The sequence below is a fragment of the Felis catus genome, chromosome D2 (assembly GCF_018350175.1).
Source record: "Felis catus isolate Fca126 chromosome D2, F.catus_Fca126_mat1.0, whole genome shotgun sequence".
Classification (NCBI taxonomy): domain Eukaryota; kingdom Metazoa; phylum Chordata; class Mammalia; order Carnivora; family Felidae; genus Felis; species Felis catus.
This window is the reverse complement of record NC_058378.1, coordinates 58,762,935-58,779,443: the sequence shown is the minus strand read 5'-3', so window position 1 is coordinate 58,779,443 and position 16,509 is coordinate 58,762,935. Positions and strand designations below refer to the sequence as shown.

General features: G+C 38.2%; 1 protein-coding gene across 8 annotated transcripts in view; it reads left to right on the top strand.

Moving 5' to 3' along the window:
- CHUK (component of inhibitor of nuclear factor kappa B kinase complex) overlaps positions 1-14,836 on the top strand; it is a 41,720-nt gene extending 26,884 nt beyond the window's left edge. For 3 of the 8 annotated variants that reach the window (XM_023240830.2, XM_023240829.2, XM_023240834.2), the window contains 6 exons: positions 3,922-3,971; positions 10,112-10,208; positions 10,504-10,651; positions 11,202-11,335; positions 13,564-13,663; positions 14,323-14,836. In XM_023240830.2, the coding sequence (XP_023096598.1) occupies positions 3,922-3,971; positions 10,112-10,208; positions 10,504-10,651; positions 11,202-11,335; positions 13,564-13,663; positions 14,323-14,385 (592 nt within the window). In that variant the 3' untranslated portion in view covers positions 14,386-14,836. Of the gene's footprint in view, positions 1-3,921; positions 3,972-10,111; positions 10,209-10,503; positions 10,652-11,201; positions 11,336-12,156; positions 12,395-13,563; positions 13,664-14,322 lie in introns of all 8 variants that reach the window. The other 5 variants (XR_002736901.2, XR_002736900.2, XM_023240833.2 and 2 more) reach the window with 5 other exon arrangements.
- The last annotated feature ends 1,673 nt before the right edge of the window (positions 14,837-16,509 follow it).

Here is a 16,509-nt window from a genome sequence, read left to right as displayed (position 1 = left end):
TCTGTTTCCTTTTTTTTTTTTTTTTTTATGTAATTTATTGTCAAATTGGTTTCCATACAACACCCAGTGCTCATCCCAATAGGTGCCCTCAATGCCCCTCACCCACTTTCCCCTCCCCCCCCCACCCCCCATCAACCCTCAGTTTGTTCTCAGTATTTAAGAGTCTCTTATGGTTTGCCTCCCTCCTTCTCTGTAATGTTTTTGGTTTTTTTCCCCCTTCCCTCCCCTCCGGTCTTCTGTTGAGTTTCTCAGAATCCACATATGAGTGAAAACATACGGTATCTGTCTTTCTCTTCCTGACTTATTTCACTTAGCATAACTCTCCAGTTCCATTCACGTTGCTACAAATGGCCATATTTCATTCTTTCTCATTGCAAAGTAGGTATTCCATTGTATATGTAAACCACATCTTCTTTATCCATTCATCAGTTGATGGACATTTAGGCTCTTTCCACAATTTGGCTATTGTTCAAAGTGCTGCTATAAACATTGGGGTACAAGTGCCCCTATGCATCAGCACTCCTGTATCCCTTGGGTGAATTCCTAGCAGTGGTATTGCTGGGTCATAGGGTAGATCTATTTTTAATTTTTTGAGGGACCTCCACACTGTTTTCCAGAGCAGCTGCACCAGTTTGCATTCCCACCAACAGTGCAAGAAGGTTCCCGTTTCTCCACATCCTTGCCAGCATCTATAGTCTCCTGATTTATTCATTTTAGCCACTCTGACCGTTGTGAGGTGGTATCTCATTGTGGTTTTGATTTGTATTTCCCTGATGAGGAGTGACGTGGAGCATCTTTTCATGTGTCTGTTGGCCATCTGGATGTCTTCTTTAGAAAACTGTCTATTCATGTCTTCTGCCCATTTCTTCACTGGATTATTTGTTTTTCAGGTGTGGAGTTTGGTGAGTTCTTTATAGATTTTGGATACTAGCCCTTTGTCTGGTATGCCATTTGCAAATATCTTTTCCCATTCCGTCAGTTGCCTTTTAGTTTTGTTGATTGATTCCTTTGCAGTGCAGAAGCTTTTTGTCTTCATGAGGTGCCTATAGTTCATTTTTGCTTTTAATTCCCTTGCCGCTGGAGATGTGTCAAGTAAGAAATTGCTGCAGCTGAGGTCAGAGAGGTTTTTTCCTGCTTTCTCCTGCTTTTTGATGGTTTCCTGTCTCACATTCAGGTCCTTCATCCATTTTGAGTTTATCTTTGTGAATGGTGTAAGAAAGTGGTCTAGTTTCATTCTTCTGCATGTTGCTGTCCAATTCTCCCAGCACCATTTGTTAAAGAGACTGTCTTTTTTCCATTGTCTTTACTGCTTTGTCAAAGATTAGTTGGCCATACATTTGTGGGTCCAATTCTGGAGGCTGTATTCTATTCCATTGGTCTATGTGTCTGTTTTTGTGCCAATACCATGCTGTCTTGATGATTACAGCTTTGTAGTAGAGGCTAAAGTCTGGGATTGTGATGCCTCCCGCTTTGGTTTTCTTCTTCAATATTACTTTGGCTATTCAGGGTCTTTTGTGGTTCCATACAAATTTTAGGATCACTTGTTCTAGCTTTGAGAAGAATGCTGGTGCAATTTTGACTGGGATTGCATTGAATGTGTAGATTGCTTTGGGTAGTATTGACATTTTAACAATATTTATTCTTCTAATCCATGAGCACGGAATGTTTTTCCATTTTTTTGTATCTTCTTCAGTTTCCTTCAAAAGCTTTCTATGCTTTTCAGCATACAGATCTTTTACATCTTCGGTTAGGTTTATTCCTAGGTATTTTATGATTCTTGGTGCAATTGTGAATGGGATCAGTTTCTTTATTTGTCTTTCTGTTGTTTCATTATTAGTGTATAAGAATTCAACTGATTTCTGTACATTAATTTTGTATCCTGTGTCTTTGCTGAATTCATGTATCAGTTCTAGCAGACTTTTTGTGGAGTCTATCGGGTTTTCCATGTATAGTATCATGTCATATGCAAAAAGTGAAAGCTTGACCTCATCTTTGCCGATTTTGACGCCTTTGATTTCATTTTGTTGTCTGATTGCTGATGCTAGAACTTCCAACACTATGTTAAACAACAGCGGTGAGAGTGGACATTCCTGTCATGTTCCTGATCTCAGGGGGAAAGCTCTCAGTTTTTCCCCATTGAGGATGATATTAGCTGTGGGCTTTTCATAAATGGCTTTTATGTTTAAGTATGTTCCTTCTATCCCAACTTTCTCAAGGGTTTTTATTAAGAAAGGATGCTGAATTTTGTCAAATGCTTTTTCTGCATTGATTGACAGGATCATATGGTTCTTATCTTTTCTTTTATTAATGTGATGTATCACATTGAGTGATTTGTGAATATTGAACCAGCTCTGCAGCCCAGGAATGAATCCCACTTGATCATGGTGGATAATTTTTTTTTATATGCTGTTGAATTCAATTTGCTAGTATCTTGTTGACCATTTTTGCATCCATATTCATCAGAGATATTGGCCTATAGTTCTCTTTTTTTGCTGGGTCTCTATCTGGTTTGGGAATCAAAGTAAGCTGGCTTCATAGAATAAGTCTGGAAGTTTTCCTTCCCTTTCTATTTTTTGGAACAGCTTGAGAAGGATAGCTATTATCTCTGCTTTAAATGTCTGGCAGAATTCCCCAGGGAAGCCATCTGGTCCTGGACTCTTATTTGTTGGGAGACTTTTGATAACTGATTCAATTTCTTCACTGGTTATAGGCCTGTTCAAATTTTCTGTTTCTTCCTGTTTGAGTTTTGGAAGTGTGTGGGTGCTTAGGAATTTGTCCATTTCTTCCAGGTTGTCCAGTTTGTTGGCATATAATTTTTCATAGTGTTCCCTGATAATTGCTTGTATTTCTGAGGAATTGGTTGTAACAATTCCATTTTCATTCATGATTTTTATCTATTTGGGTCCTCTCCCTTTACTTTTTGAGAAGCCTGGCTAGAGGTTTATCAATTTTATTTTTTTAAAAAACCAACTCTTGGTTTCATTGATCTGCTCTACTGTTTTTTTAGACTCTATATTGTTTATTTCTGCTCTGATCTTTATTATTTCTCTTCTTCTGCTGGATTTAGGCTGTCTTTGCTGTTCTGCTTCTATTTCCTTTAGGTGTGCTGTTAGATTTTATATTTGGGATTTTTCTTGTTTCTTCAGATAGGCCTGGATTGCAATGTATTTTCCTCTCAGGACTGCCTTCACTGCATCCCAAAGCATTTGGATTGTTGTATTTTCATTTTCATTTGTTTCCATATATTTTTTAATTTCTTCTCTAATTGCCTGGTTGACCCATTCATTCTTTAGTAGGATGTTCTTTAACCTGCATGCTTTTGGAGGTTTTCCAGACTTTGTCCTATGGTTGGTTTCAAGTTTCATAGCATTGTGGTCTGAAAATGTGCATGGTATGATCTCAGTTCTTTTATACTTATGAAGGGCTGTTTTGTGATCCAGTATGTGATCTATCTTGGAGAATGTTCCATGTGCCTTGAGAAGAAAGTATATTCTGTCGCTTTGGGATGCAGAGTTCTAAATATATCTATCAAGTCCATCTGGTCCAATATATCATTCAGGGCCCTTGTTTCTTTATTTATTCTCTGTCTAGATGTTCTGTCCATTGTTGTAAATGGAGTATTTAAGTCTCCTGCAGTTACCACATTCTTTTTTTTTTTTTTAATTTTTTTTTCAACGTTTATTTATTTTTGGGACAGAGAGAGACAGAGCATGAATGGGGGATGGGCAGAGAGAGAGGGAGACACAGAATCGGAAACAGGCTCCAGGCTCTGAGCCATCAGCCCAGAGCCTGACACGGGGCTCGAACTCACGGACTGCGAGATCGTGACCTGGCTGAAGTCGGACGCTCAACCGACTGCGCCACCCAGGCGCCCCACCACGTTCTTATCAATAAGGTTGCTTATTGGTTTCTCTTTCCTAGGGAACAGCGTGCCATTGATCTGTATAAGCAGTTAAAGCACAGACCTTCAGGTAAGACACTTTTATCACTGTACACAGGCATTTTAGGAAACCAGTATAAACTTAACAAATCCAGGGGATTGGATTTAAAATTTTTTTTTTCTCCGTTTTTATTTATTTTTGGGACAGAGAGAGACAAAGCATGAACGGGGGAGGGGCAGAGAGAGAGGGAGACACAGAATCGGAAACAGGCTCCAGGCTCCGAGCTGTCAGCCCAGAGCCTGACACGGGGCTCGAACTCACGGACCGTGAGATTGTGACCTGGCTGAAGTCGGACGCTTAACCGACTGCTCCACCCAGGCGCCCCGGGGGATTGGATTTTAAACAAGCTGCAGGATAAATTCTAGTTTTGGTATTGCTATAGATATGTTTATGGTATAGCATATGGGATTTAAGGGATTAGGAAGGCAAAGCAACAAGGAAAACAAAAATTTTTAAAGGGAAGTGAAAGGAAGGAATGAAAGAAAAAAAGGAACTCAAAGAAGGGTAAAAGGAAGTAAGAAAATGTGTGGAAAGATGGAAAAAATAAGTGCTGCTTAAGATTAGAGAGGTTGGAAAGAATTTGATATGGCGGGTTCAGGTGTGAAATGATCAGCAGAAGGCCAATGGCTAGGCCAAAGTAGGTTTACCTTGAAAATGATGCCTTCATCTGCACCTCACTACTGCTTATTACACTGGCAAAACAATTCGTGTTGAACAGCTGCTGAATACAGAGCATGATCTATTGGCAAGAGCATTGGAGTGATAACTGGAAGGCTTGAATTCCAGATTGGGCACTTTACTGACGACATACCTAATTTTCTTGTGTCTCATATTCCTCTTTTACAAAATGGGGCTGAAACCTAGCTTTCCTAACTCAGTGAATGTGTATAGTGATATATTTGAGAGACTGTTTATGATAATGCCTTGGAAAGTATAAAGTATGTATCTACAAGAACTGAAAAGGTGAATCCTGTGCCCTAATTCGCTACATATACCTAAATTACAAATATATAAGTAAAATAAAAGATATGTTTTATACTTTAAAATTTATAAACATGCAAATTAATATACATATGAAATTCTATTTTAACAAGTAACATGATGTCCTTTACATTGGTTTTTAGTGGTGTGGAATTTGTTCAGTTTATTTCTGCAGACATTTTTGAGGTATATATAAGATACATACCTAACCCTGCCTGGGGGTCAGGGGTAGTTAGAGGTGGTTTCCTGTAGGAGATGACATCTGAGATGAGCCTTAAAGGATAAGTAGCAATAGCTAAGTGAAAGGAGATGGACTCTTGTATATACAAATATAATCAATAAAGACATGTATGTGTAATACTTAGCATGTTTGACGAAATGCAGTGGCTGGATTGTAGAGTTTCAGGAGAGAAAGGCTGAATCAGATGTGGCTAGATCATAAAGGATCTGGTATGTTATGGTAATGAGTTTGGATTTCATCGTGATGGCAAAGAGAAACCTTAAAAAGTTTTATAGTAGGAGAATGGCATGATCAGAAGCATTTTGGAAATACTGCTCTGGTAGTATTTCACATAATGGATTAAAATGTGTCTACACTGGAGACCAGCATTGGTTATGAGGCTATTGAAATAATCATAACTCAGTATAGAGTGGGCCATGAGCTAAGGTAGAGAGCCTGAGCTGTAGAGGCTGGGTGAGAGGAGGGTAAGGACAAGAGAGACATTTAGGAGGTAGAACTGATAGTGTTGGGTGATGGATTGAATATGGGTGGCTGGAGCTGGAGTAGGGAGTCATGATGCCTCTCAAGATTCTATGGCAGCTAGGTACATGGTCAGCAGGACCACTTGCTATAATGGGAAGTATAGAATGGATGATGGTCTTGATGGGAAAAGAAGATGAATTCATTTTTGTACATGTTGATGTTAGGGTGTCAGTTGGATATTCAAGTAGAGATGTCTAATAAACAGTATTAAATATATATATATATATATATATGTAGGTATGTATATATAAATACACACACATACACACACACCCATATATATGTACATGGATTTAGTAAACAAGTTGGGGATAGATATGTAGCCATTTAAGAGTAATCAGCCATAGGAGTAGAGTAATTATCCTGAAAAAGTAGGTTGAGTATCCTCAAGGATGGAATCCCAGGGAATACCAACATTCAAGAAATGGCTAAAAGGAGGAGAGCCTCCAAAGGTGACTGAGAAATGACCAGAATATGTAGGAGGAATGATATGATAGGAACAGGAAAGAGAGAGTTTCAAAAAGAAAGTGTTCAGTAGGGTGAAATACTACAGAGGGTGTGGGTAATAAAAATGAAGATGAATATATTCGTTCAGCTTACCAGTTTGGATATCATTGTTGATCTTGACAAAATATGGCCTTTTGGGAACAGAAATCTGATTATAGAAGGGTGAGGAAGGAATGAGACAGGAAGAAATAGAGAAGCCAGTCAGTCTAGACCAGCAGTTCTCAATGTCTGGTTCATGAACCATTGAGGACTCCTGAAACCTTTTCAGGGAGTCAATGAGGTCAAAACTAGTTTCATAACACTAAGACATTATTTGCCTTTTTCACTATGTTGACATTTTCACTGATGCTACAAAAGCATTGGTGGGTAAATGGTTTACTCCTTACTTAGCATTAATCAAGGCACTAGTACCATCTATGTAGGTAGTCATTATACTTTTCACCACTATGCATTCATAGTTTAAAAAAAAAAAAGTTTCATTTAAGTGTGTCCTTGATAAAATACTAAGAATTTTATTTAAATCTCAACCCTTGGGTATATGTCTTTTAAATATTCTGTGTGATGAAACAGGAAGTACTCCTAAAGTGCTTCTGCTACATACTAAAGTCTGATATTTTTCTTAAAGCCACTGTGGCAGGCATTTTCTCAAAAATTAAGCATGACCACCACTTTAAGGGAAAAAGCCAACAATGTTAGTTGTCTGTGATAAAATTCCATATTTCATGCAAAAAATTCAAATTTAGGAAAACTGGTACCCAGCAACTGAAATTTGTCAGCTTCTCAATACTTTAACTTTTTTGATGAGATCAGTGGTGAGATTAAAAAAACTTGCAGAAAGGTAAATAAGGCCAGTTTTCTCACTAAAAGTTTTTGGAAAATAGTTTTTAATAAAAATATGTTAATAGGTAACAAGTTTGTTGTTATTCTTAAGTAAGTAAATAAATACTTAAACTTCTTAGTTTAGGGGTGCCTGGGTGGCTCAGTTGGTTAAGCGGCTGACGCTTGATTTTGGCTCAGGTCATGATTTCACGGTTCTTGAGTTCAAGCCCTGAGTCGGGCTCTGTGCTCACTGCGCAGAGCCTGCTTCCGATCCTCTGTCTCCCTCTTTCTGGCTGTCTCCACTTGGGCGCACGCACGCTCTCTTTCTTCCCCCAAAATAAAAAAATGTTAAATAAACAAACAAACTTCTTAGTAAAGGGCCCCTGAACAGGGGCTGGTCCCTGAACAAGCTTGAGAGGCTGACTCCAGAGAATAGTGGGAGCAATTAGGCCTGCTACCACTGAGGGTGAGTGTGGATACCCACACTTTTGTGAGTGTAGGGGTTGGAAGGTTGAGAGTCTTACTGCCTTGTGGCCTCCCATCCTAAAGTAAGTGGGGTTAACTGTTAACAGAAGTGATGGGGTTAACAGAAGAGGTGATGAGGGCATAAATTTAAGGACTACGCTAATGATTTTTAAAAGCTGGTATGTGCAATGGGAGATGTTGCTGATCCATAACATTTATCAAGAATGCAGAGCAGAAAAAAAAAAAGAATCCAGAGCAGAAGTGAAAACCTGTGAATCAATAGTGACCACAGAGGAGATGGTAGTATAATATTTTTGTTGCTGGTGTTTAGTGGTATGGCTGCAGGAACTGATAGAGCAGATGGTTAGACTGATTCAGGGTTAGGATTTTGCTCAGAAGAGGACAAAAAAGTTCAAGGTATTGACAGAAAGTGATTTAAGTGATGGAAGTTGTGGTTAGAATAAAGTATTGAAGTTTAAGATTTCCAACAGAATAAGTCTAATTCTTTTTTTCCCCCCTTTAATCAATATTCATTACTTCTAGTCTTCTGACCAATGAATTGGGTATTGCAGGTAAAGACATACAAAATTCCATCCATTGGCTCAAATTAACTTCCATAGTAAGTGATAACATTTGTTTGAATTATTTTTTTAAAGATTTTATTTTTTTTAAGGATGTTTTTATTTTGAGAGAGAGAGAGAGAGTACAAGTGAGCAGGGGAGGGGCAGAGAAAAAGAAAGAGAATCCCAAGCATGCTCCATACTTGGGACACAGCCAGAGGTAGGGCTGGATCCCACAACTTTGAGATCATGACCTGAGCTGATATCAAGAGTGGACACTTAACCGACTGAGCTACTCAGGCACCCGCCCCTGGATTATTTTTATAAAAACTTTGCAGTAGTCCTGTCAGCATATTAATGTATCATAGAGCCAGAAATAAACTTGCTATCCAGGTTGCTTCTTTGAATTGATCATTACCTTGAGAACAAACTAGTTGTAACAAGTTTTATCTCTTTTGGGGTTTATATAATCATACTTGATACATGGTCTCTAGTGTCTTCTCTGGCTTAGAGTTGATTTGAGACTCTAGTTCAGCTGAAAATGGTAAAAAACAACTTTCTTCATTCTGTATGTTGGAGAAAGTTAATGTTCTGTGGTCTCTGACCATCTAAGAGAGCTAGTACAATGGGGAAGCTGTCCTGGTCTACAGGATTTAGGAAGGAGTGCTGTTGGGAGAGAAGCCTGTTTGGAGCCCCTGTGTCTGGTTGTTGGTAAGGGAGAGACAAACAGGGACGTGTGTGTGGAATAAACTTGAGCTATGGGGGAGATCTTTGCAGTGATAACAAAGGACGTTGAACTTTTTAAAAAACCTTCTTTGATATCCCTTTCATAGTAAAATGTGGGTAACAGTAGTAGCCATCTCCCAGGATTCCTGTGAGGGTTAAATGAGAAAACTGAGTTGGTAATAACAAATAATATTTTTGCATTTGAGATTAATTATTGTCCAAGGAAATACTAGCATGATCTATGAGCAGTCTTCCGGTTTTTCAAAACTTTAAATACCACTTCTGAAAGATAACAATTAATGCTTTTGTTGTTGTTGTTGTTGCTGTTTTAATTGGGGTACCATCTCCTATAAACTGTAGACCTCACTGTGTCCACACAGCCATTTTCTTTGAGAACATTTGTCAGCTGGCAGTTTAAGATGTCATACTACCCTCAAACTGAACTGTTAGGCGTCTATAGGTCCTTTTATTAGTGCATCATATTTGGCTTAAGTCAGTCCGCTTTTTTTCAAAGTTTTCATGGGCTGTAAACAGATAAACATGAAATCCCAAGCAACCTAGTTGGGTCAAGGGTCTCCTTTTCAACCAGTGGAAGTTTGATGTATTGTCCTGCTGTTTCTAAATAAGTGATGTTAATTATCCAAGAAAAATTGATCTCTTGGCCAGAAAATTGCATTTGTGTCTGGGGTTTGGGTTAATATGGGTTAAAGGGAACTAAACATATTCTTATTTTTTTTTCCAATATATGAAATTTATTGTCAAATTGGTTTCCATACAACTCCCAGTGCTCATCCCAAAAGATGCCCTCTTCAATACCCATCACCCGCCCTCCCCTCCCTCCCACTCCCTATCAACCCCTCAGTTTGTTCTCAGTAACATATTCTTCTCAAAACAGACAACTAAGGTTTGTTGAAGATACAGTGATAAATTTATATATGCTTTTTTGTTTGTTTTATTTTTGAGAGAGAGTGTGTGAGTGGGGAGGAGCTGAGAGAGAGGGGGACAGAGGATCCCAAGCAGGCTCTGTGCTGACAGCAGTGAGCCAGCCCTGTGCGGGGCTCCAACTCACAAGCCACGAGATCATGATTTGACCCGAAGTTGGATGCTCAACTGACTGAGCCACCCAGGAGCCCCTGTATATGCTTTATACAGACACAAATACACATACTTTGTGTTTAGATACATAATTATTTATATATTATAATCTTAAATTTTTAATCCAGTTTTAAATTTAAATAGAGATGCTTATTAATTAAAATTAGTTTCAGATTTTTAGGATTTTTTTTGTTTGGAGGCTGATATGTTCATGCAGAAGAGAGGTTATACCTACTGACTGAGATCTTTTATAGATCACTCCTACAGCGACAGCACAGAAATGGTGAAGATCATTGTACATACTGTTCAGAGTCAGGACCGGGTTCTCAAGGAGCTGTTTGGTCATCTGAGGTAGAAAAATTGTTTTATTTCCTACTGAAAAGCCAGGGTACTTGTATCATGTTCCTTTAAAGTGTAATATCCCTTTTTGGTAAATACACTAGACCCAGGAAGGTATCTGGCAATACCTTGGGTAACTGGACCATAGCTGTGTGCATTTAGGTGTCCTGTTTGTGTGTATTGCTTTGGAGATCAGTCACGAAATCTGATGTGGACTGTGATTCATTTCCCCAGCTGGGTGTGGGAGTATGGTGTCTTGTGGGGGAAGGGGATGTATAATTGTCTGACAGTGATTTCATCTCTCCAGCAAGTTATTGGGCTGTAAGCAGAAGATTATTGATCTACTGCCCAAGGTGGAAATGGCCCTCAGTAACATCAAAGAAGCTGACAATACTGTCATGTTTATGCAGGGAAAGAGGCAGAAAGAAATATGGCATCTCCTTAAAATTGCCTGTGTAAGTAACTTTTAATGAATTATTTAACGTGACATTGATTTGCTGGTATTCCCTGCAAAAAGGATTTTTTATCAGCATGATCTGATCTGGGTCCTTTTAGACATGTGTGGATTTTGTGTTAGGTTGATGTTCATGTTCTTTGCTTGGTGTCTGACTGGCAATTCAGATGCGGGATTTCATGATCATCCTTCATTATTTCTCTCCTCTGCAGTCTCATATTTACGCCTTCTAGCCCTAGACTACTGGGGTATCCCAACCTAATTTGGGGGTAGATGTGCCTGACCAGTTAATAAAAGTAATCCTTTGTTCAACTGGTTTTTTTTTTGTTTTTGTTTTCTCCAACTAAAAGTGGAATGAGAAGGGGTAGCTACATTTGGTTTTAGTCAGTGAAGAAAGGGGTCAATATAAAGGTGGGGAATAGTTTTGTACAGAAATACTCTGGTTGTACATATAGTGGTAGAAGTGTAAATCTTAGGAATATTATAGGAAATTGTATGAATCAATGGAGGTGCTTGCCTATAATCTTTTTATTTACTTTTTTCCCCTTCAGACACAGAGTTCTGCCCGGTCCCTTGTAGGATCCAGTCTAGAAGGTGCAATAACCCCTCAGGCATCAGCATGGCTTCCCCCAACTTCAGCAGAACGTGAACATCCCCTGTCATGCGTGGTAACTCCTCAAGATGGGTGGGTTCACTTTGCAACAATAGATAGTTATCAAGTGCAGTGGTAGGAATGAGGCAGGAGAACATAGTGGTTAAAGCATATCTTTAGTGCCTTATAGACCAGGGTTGAATCTTGACTATCCCTTTGTAATAACCTTGTGCAATTAACTTGATTCTTTTTTTTTTTTTTTTTTAAATGTTTACTTTTGAGAGAGAGCCAGTGTATGAGCAGGTGAGGGGCAGAGAGAGAGGGAGACAGAATCTGAAGCAGGCTCCAGGCTCTGAGCTGTCCGCACAGAGCCTGACGCGGGGCTCGAACTTGTGAATCATGAGATCATGACCTTAGCCGAAGTCGGATGCTCAACTGACTGAGCCACCCACGTGCCCCAATTAACTTTGTTCTTTTAATGTGCACACTTCCTCACCTATAAAATGGGAACTGCTGTGAAAATTCAATTAGATGATGTATGAAAGAGCTTGGGAAGTAAATACTCAGTAAATGTTATTTATTGAGCTCAATCCAAGTTCTAAGTTCTTTCTCTGTAACTGGCTTATGAATTCTTTTACCCAAACTATTTCTTCCTTAACCATTTATCTCTGAGAAATTATGGTCTTTTGTATTCGTATTTATCATTTTCGGGTCCTTGATCACCACCCCTCTAATGAATTACTGAGTTTAATCTACTCTGTTTTATAACTTAGTATTTCTAAAATCAGACTTTTCAATGCCTTAAATCAGTTTTGCAAATAAGAACTCAAGTTTGAAATCCTGTATTTTCTTTTATTAATTCCTGCTCTTCTGCTAAAAGCTGAATGACTATCCATTTCTGTTATTTTTCTCAGCATAAGATGTGCCGTATCCAGAGCCAGTGGCTCTTTGCTAGCTTGTGTATTGTCGCTTTTCTCACAACTCATGGAGACCTCTACAGCAGCACCAGCATTACCTGGAAACTCTGCCCATAATTAGTTTTGCAGAAGTGCAGCCATGTTACATCACTGCTCAGGAGGTCATGCAGTTGCACATTCTGTACTCTACTTTTATGAGAGAAAAGCACATGGCAGGAAGGAAAGCTGATACCAGGTATTTTATGTTTTTAAAGAAAGCAAGTTGCAGGGTATATCTTGGGGGTCATTAGAGATTTGGCCCAATGCAATACATCCAGCTGCAGCATAGGCTATAATTTGATTGACTTTAGGAAATACTCCATTAAACAGAGTTTAAGCAAATAAAATGTAATACATTCCTAACCTTTTTGCTTTCATTAAAGGCATTTAGGTTTGTTAGGGGATGCTAATGGTTGCAAATGTCACCTCTATATAGGTAATTTCTAATTTGAGGTTGTGGTTGTTAGCAAAAGCATGTCAGACAGGAGTTTTAAATATATTTTCCAGTAGGAATACATTATAAAGTAAAATTGATTTCAGTTTTAATGTACACATAGTACTTAACCACCAAGGATTGGGATCTGTAGGCCTCAGTTTTTTCATCTGTTGAACACGAGCTAAATTAGAATTTAGTTCTAAGCTTATAATGGCTATCATCCTTGGCCTAGAACTGGTTCTAGTAAGGTAGAGACTGAGGGTTGGTAAAAGGTGAGGATAGAGGCCATACAGAAGATGAAAGTGGGCAAGGTGGAAACCAGAATCAGAATTTCCTTCAAATATAAATTTCCAGAGATACTTGTCGGTTCTGGGCATTTCCCCTGTGACACTGTTCTGCTATCCTCAGGAATCAGCTTGCTTGTTTTCTTTTTCATTGCTGTCACCTATAGTTTCCAACCACCGTTTTCACATTCCTTGATCTTTTGTATCTTCACCCCTACATTTGTGTTTCTGAAGTAGGCATACTGATGTTTTCACTGCTTGTAAGGAAAAGGAAATTTCCAGAAACAAAAAGAGATTTTTCATCTGTCTGTGCTGCAGTTATCTCCCCACCCCCTAGTTACTGTTTTTGGGGGGGGGGGGGGGTGGAAAGGTTGTATGTAATCACCACTTATATTTCAGAGGGAAGTCAGATTGGATGTACATTAGATGTACATCCAATACAGATAAGATGTACATCTTATCATTAGAGCTGGGCAGAGGCAACCGCTTGGATTAACAAATAGGACTGAAGACTGTAGGAAGCAGCTGCATTGGGGTGCAGGGTTGCAGGAAAGCCAGTGATCATCCTGACCCTGAAGACCAGAAGGTAGAGGAAGTTCATATGCTCCTTTGAATTTGAAAAGGCTTTGTTTTTTCATCATACAGGGAGACTGTAGCACAAATGATAGAAGAAAATTTGAACTGTCTTGGCCATTTAAGCACTATTATTCATGAAGCAAATGAGGAACAGGGCAGTAGTATGATGGTAAGTTTTATATGGATATGGGTGTGTGTTTTAGGTTTGTTGGATGCAGCGAGCTTTAAACTTTCCATGTGAGCCCTATCTGGCATTTGGGATTCACGTGGGGAATTGAAGAAAGAGAGCATTTGAGGAATATCCTTGACCTCAAATCCCTCTTCTCTTACTCATGGGTATACTAGCATTGTGTCAGCACTAATCTTCAAAAGTAGCATATTTGGTCAAATTAAATGAAGGGTGAACATTTTTTTGCAATGTGACCACTGAAATTGAATGGTTTGTACCTTTTTGCTTCAGCACTCAATTTTCTCTAATAAGATGGAGCAGGATTTGTACTATAAATCAAATCTAGTAACCACTGTGTGCAAAATGAATGATGTTAATATAGCTGTAATTAATAGAAGTATTTATATTAAGATTTGGTTACTGTGAATTATTGATTTGTTAAAACTTGGAGAAACTATAATAAAAATGTTTACTGAATTAACTTTACTACATTTAGTCTCAAGGTCAACTCTTTGTATATCCTCTTATTAATTATTTACTTCCAATACTTATGAAAACTCTTTGAAATACTTTTTTAATTAGCAGGAAAGAAGGTAAACTAAACTCTCAACTTGTAATTTTACTTATACTTTTGATTTTTCAACTTTTTATTATAACAGGTCCAAACAGAAAACTTGCAAAAAGTAACACCCATAAACCTACCACTTATAGTCAACATCTAATTATAACTTTTTCATGCCTGGTTTTAGAATCTTGATTGGAGTTGGTTAACAGAATGACTTGCTACTTATTCACTGTCCCCAAACCTATGGAAGTTGTCGCAGCACGTGTTGGAAATTTGTTTTTCTCCCATGAAATCATTCTTCAGACACCAGCAAATTGAAGAAATGACTATGATCAGAAAATATGCATGATTTTACAAGGACAGTATTTTCACTTTGGGTAATTTTAATCTCTGAAGAGAAAGAATCTTAAATGTTAGTGGACTTGTTTAAATACAATAGCTATTTAAGCACAGCAATCCATTTGTTTTCAAACTTGATAAAACGTTTAACTGACTAAAAACATCTTTTGTCATTTAACTTTTGGGCATAAGGCCAAAAGTGTGTGTGTGTGTGTGTGTGTGTGTGTGTGTGTGTGTGTGTGTGTGTGTGTGTATACATATATGACTAACATGCATTCAAGGTAAAAGTTGTTTGCCTTTGTTTCTGTGGAAGAGACTGCTCACAAGTAAAACTGTACTTCATGAAGATTAAACTCTACCTCCTTGTGTTGCATTCAAAAAATGCTCTTCCTGGCATCATAAGGAGTTAACTTAATCTTAATAGTTTCATTTTTACTGCACATTTGACAGTATCCTTTTTTTTCTTTTTTTTTAATGTTTATTTTTGAGAGAGACACAGAGCATGAGCAGGGGATGGGGCAGAGAGAGAGGGAAACACAGAATCTGAAGCAGGCTCCAGGCTCTGAGCTGTCAGCACAGAGCCCTTTGCAGGGCTTGAACTCACAAACCATGAGATCATGGCCTGAGCTGATGTTGGATGCCTAACCGACTGAGCCACCCAGGGACCCCAGCATCTGTGTCTTTAATACCAGTTGATTCAAATAAATCTTGTTAAGTGTGCTATGTGTATATGTATTTAAGATGTACATTTAATAATATCAAGAAAATGCCGTTAATTTATAATATGTTTGAAAACTGTTGTTTTTTCATTTGTAAAAAAATGGGTCATTTGTTTAATGAATTTTTCATGTTCTACAAATGTATAAAGATCTACACTCTCTTATCTGTAATTCCAAATATAAAGCTCTGAAAACATTTTTCATAAGCTTGGTAACAAAACTCATTTGCTTGCGAATCTAACCTGAACTGATATTGAATCTGCTTATCCCATTTAGTGTGAATATTCATTTATTTTGCTGTGGAAATAGTAACATGTTTGATTATTGGGGGCGGGGGAGCGCTGCCACAGACCCTGCTGGGTGTTTATGGAGGATGGTATATGCACTGAATTACTTTTCTAAAATCTGAAAATTTTGTAATTATGAAACATTGGGCCCTAAGGGTTTCAGATAAAGGATTGTCCATCTATCATCTGTTAAATAAATAAATTAGAAGGTCTTTTGTGTTTTTTAAAAAATGTGAAATGCTTTTATATTCTAGACAGTTTTCCACTTTGTGTATTAAATGATTTTTAAATTACTTGTAGAATCTCTATTCATTATAATCAGATTACAACAGAATGTTTGAATATGGTTTGGGAATGTGATGGTTCCATGAAGTGGAACTGAAGCACAGAATAACATTACAGGCCCTCACTGTACTTTCCTTAGGAATTAAACAGGACTTATAGTAAAAACAGCATTGGGTAGCTTCTTTTAATATAGTCTTTTCTCCCGTCACCACTCTCCATGTCTAAAAACCATACTCACTCATATCTTGCTCTATAAACTGAGGTCTTAGTCACACCATCCTCATTTTCCTAGTAGTGTCATTTTCCATCATCTAAGTTTGAAATCTTGGGGCTGTCTTCTAACTTTTTAGTCATCTGGTACTACTGTTTCTCTAAATATGGAAATTGTGTCTGCTGTTTTAATAGGCAGCCTGTCCCTTGCTTCTCTAATTCTAGGTATGTATGTGTTTATTTATTTTGTTTTTATTTATTTTGAGAGAGAGAGAGAGAGCAGGGGAGGGGCAGAAAGAGAGGGAGAGAATCCCAAGCAGGCTCTGTGCTGTGAGTGCAGAGCCTAACATAGGACTTGGAACTCATGAGCCGTGAGATCGTGACCTGGACCAAAATCACAAGTCAGACGCTTAATCAACTGAGCCAGTTGCCCCTATTTTA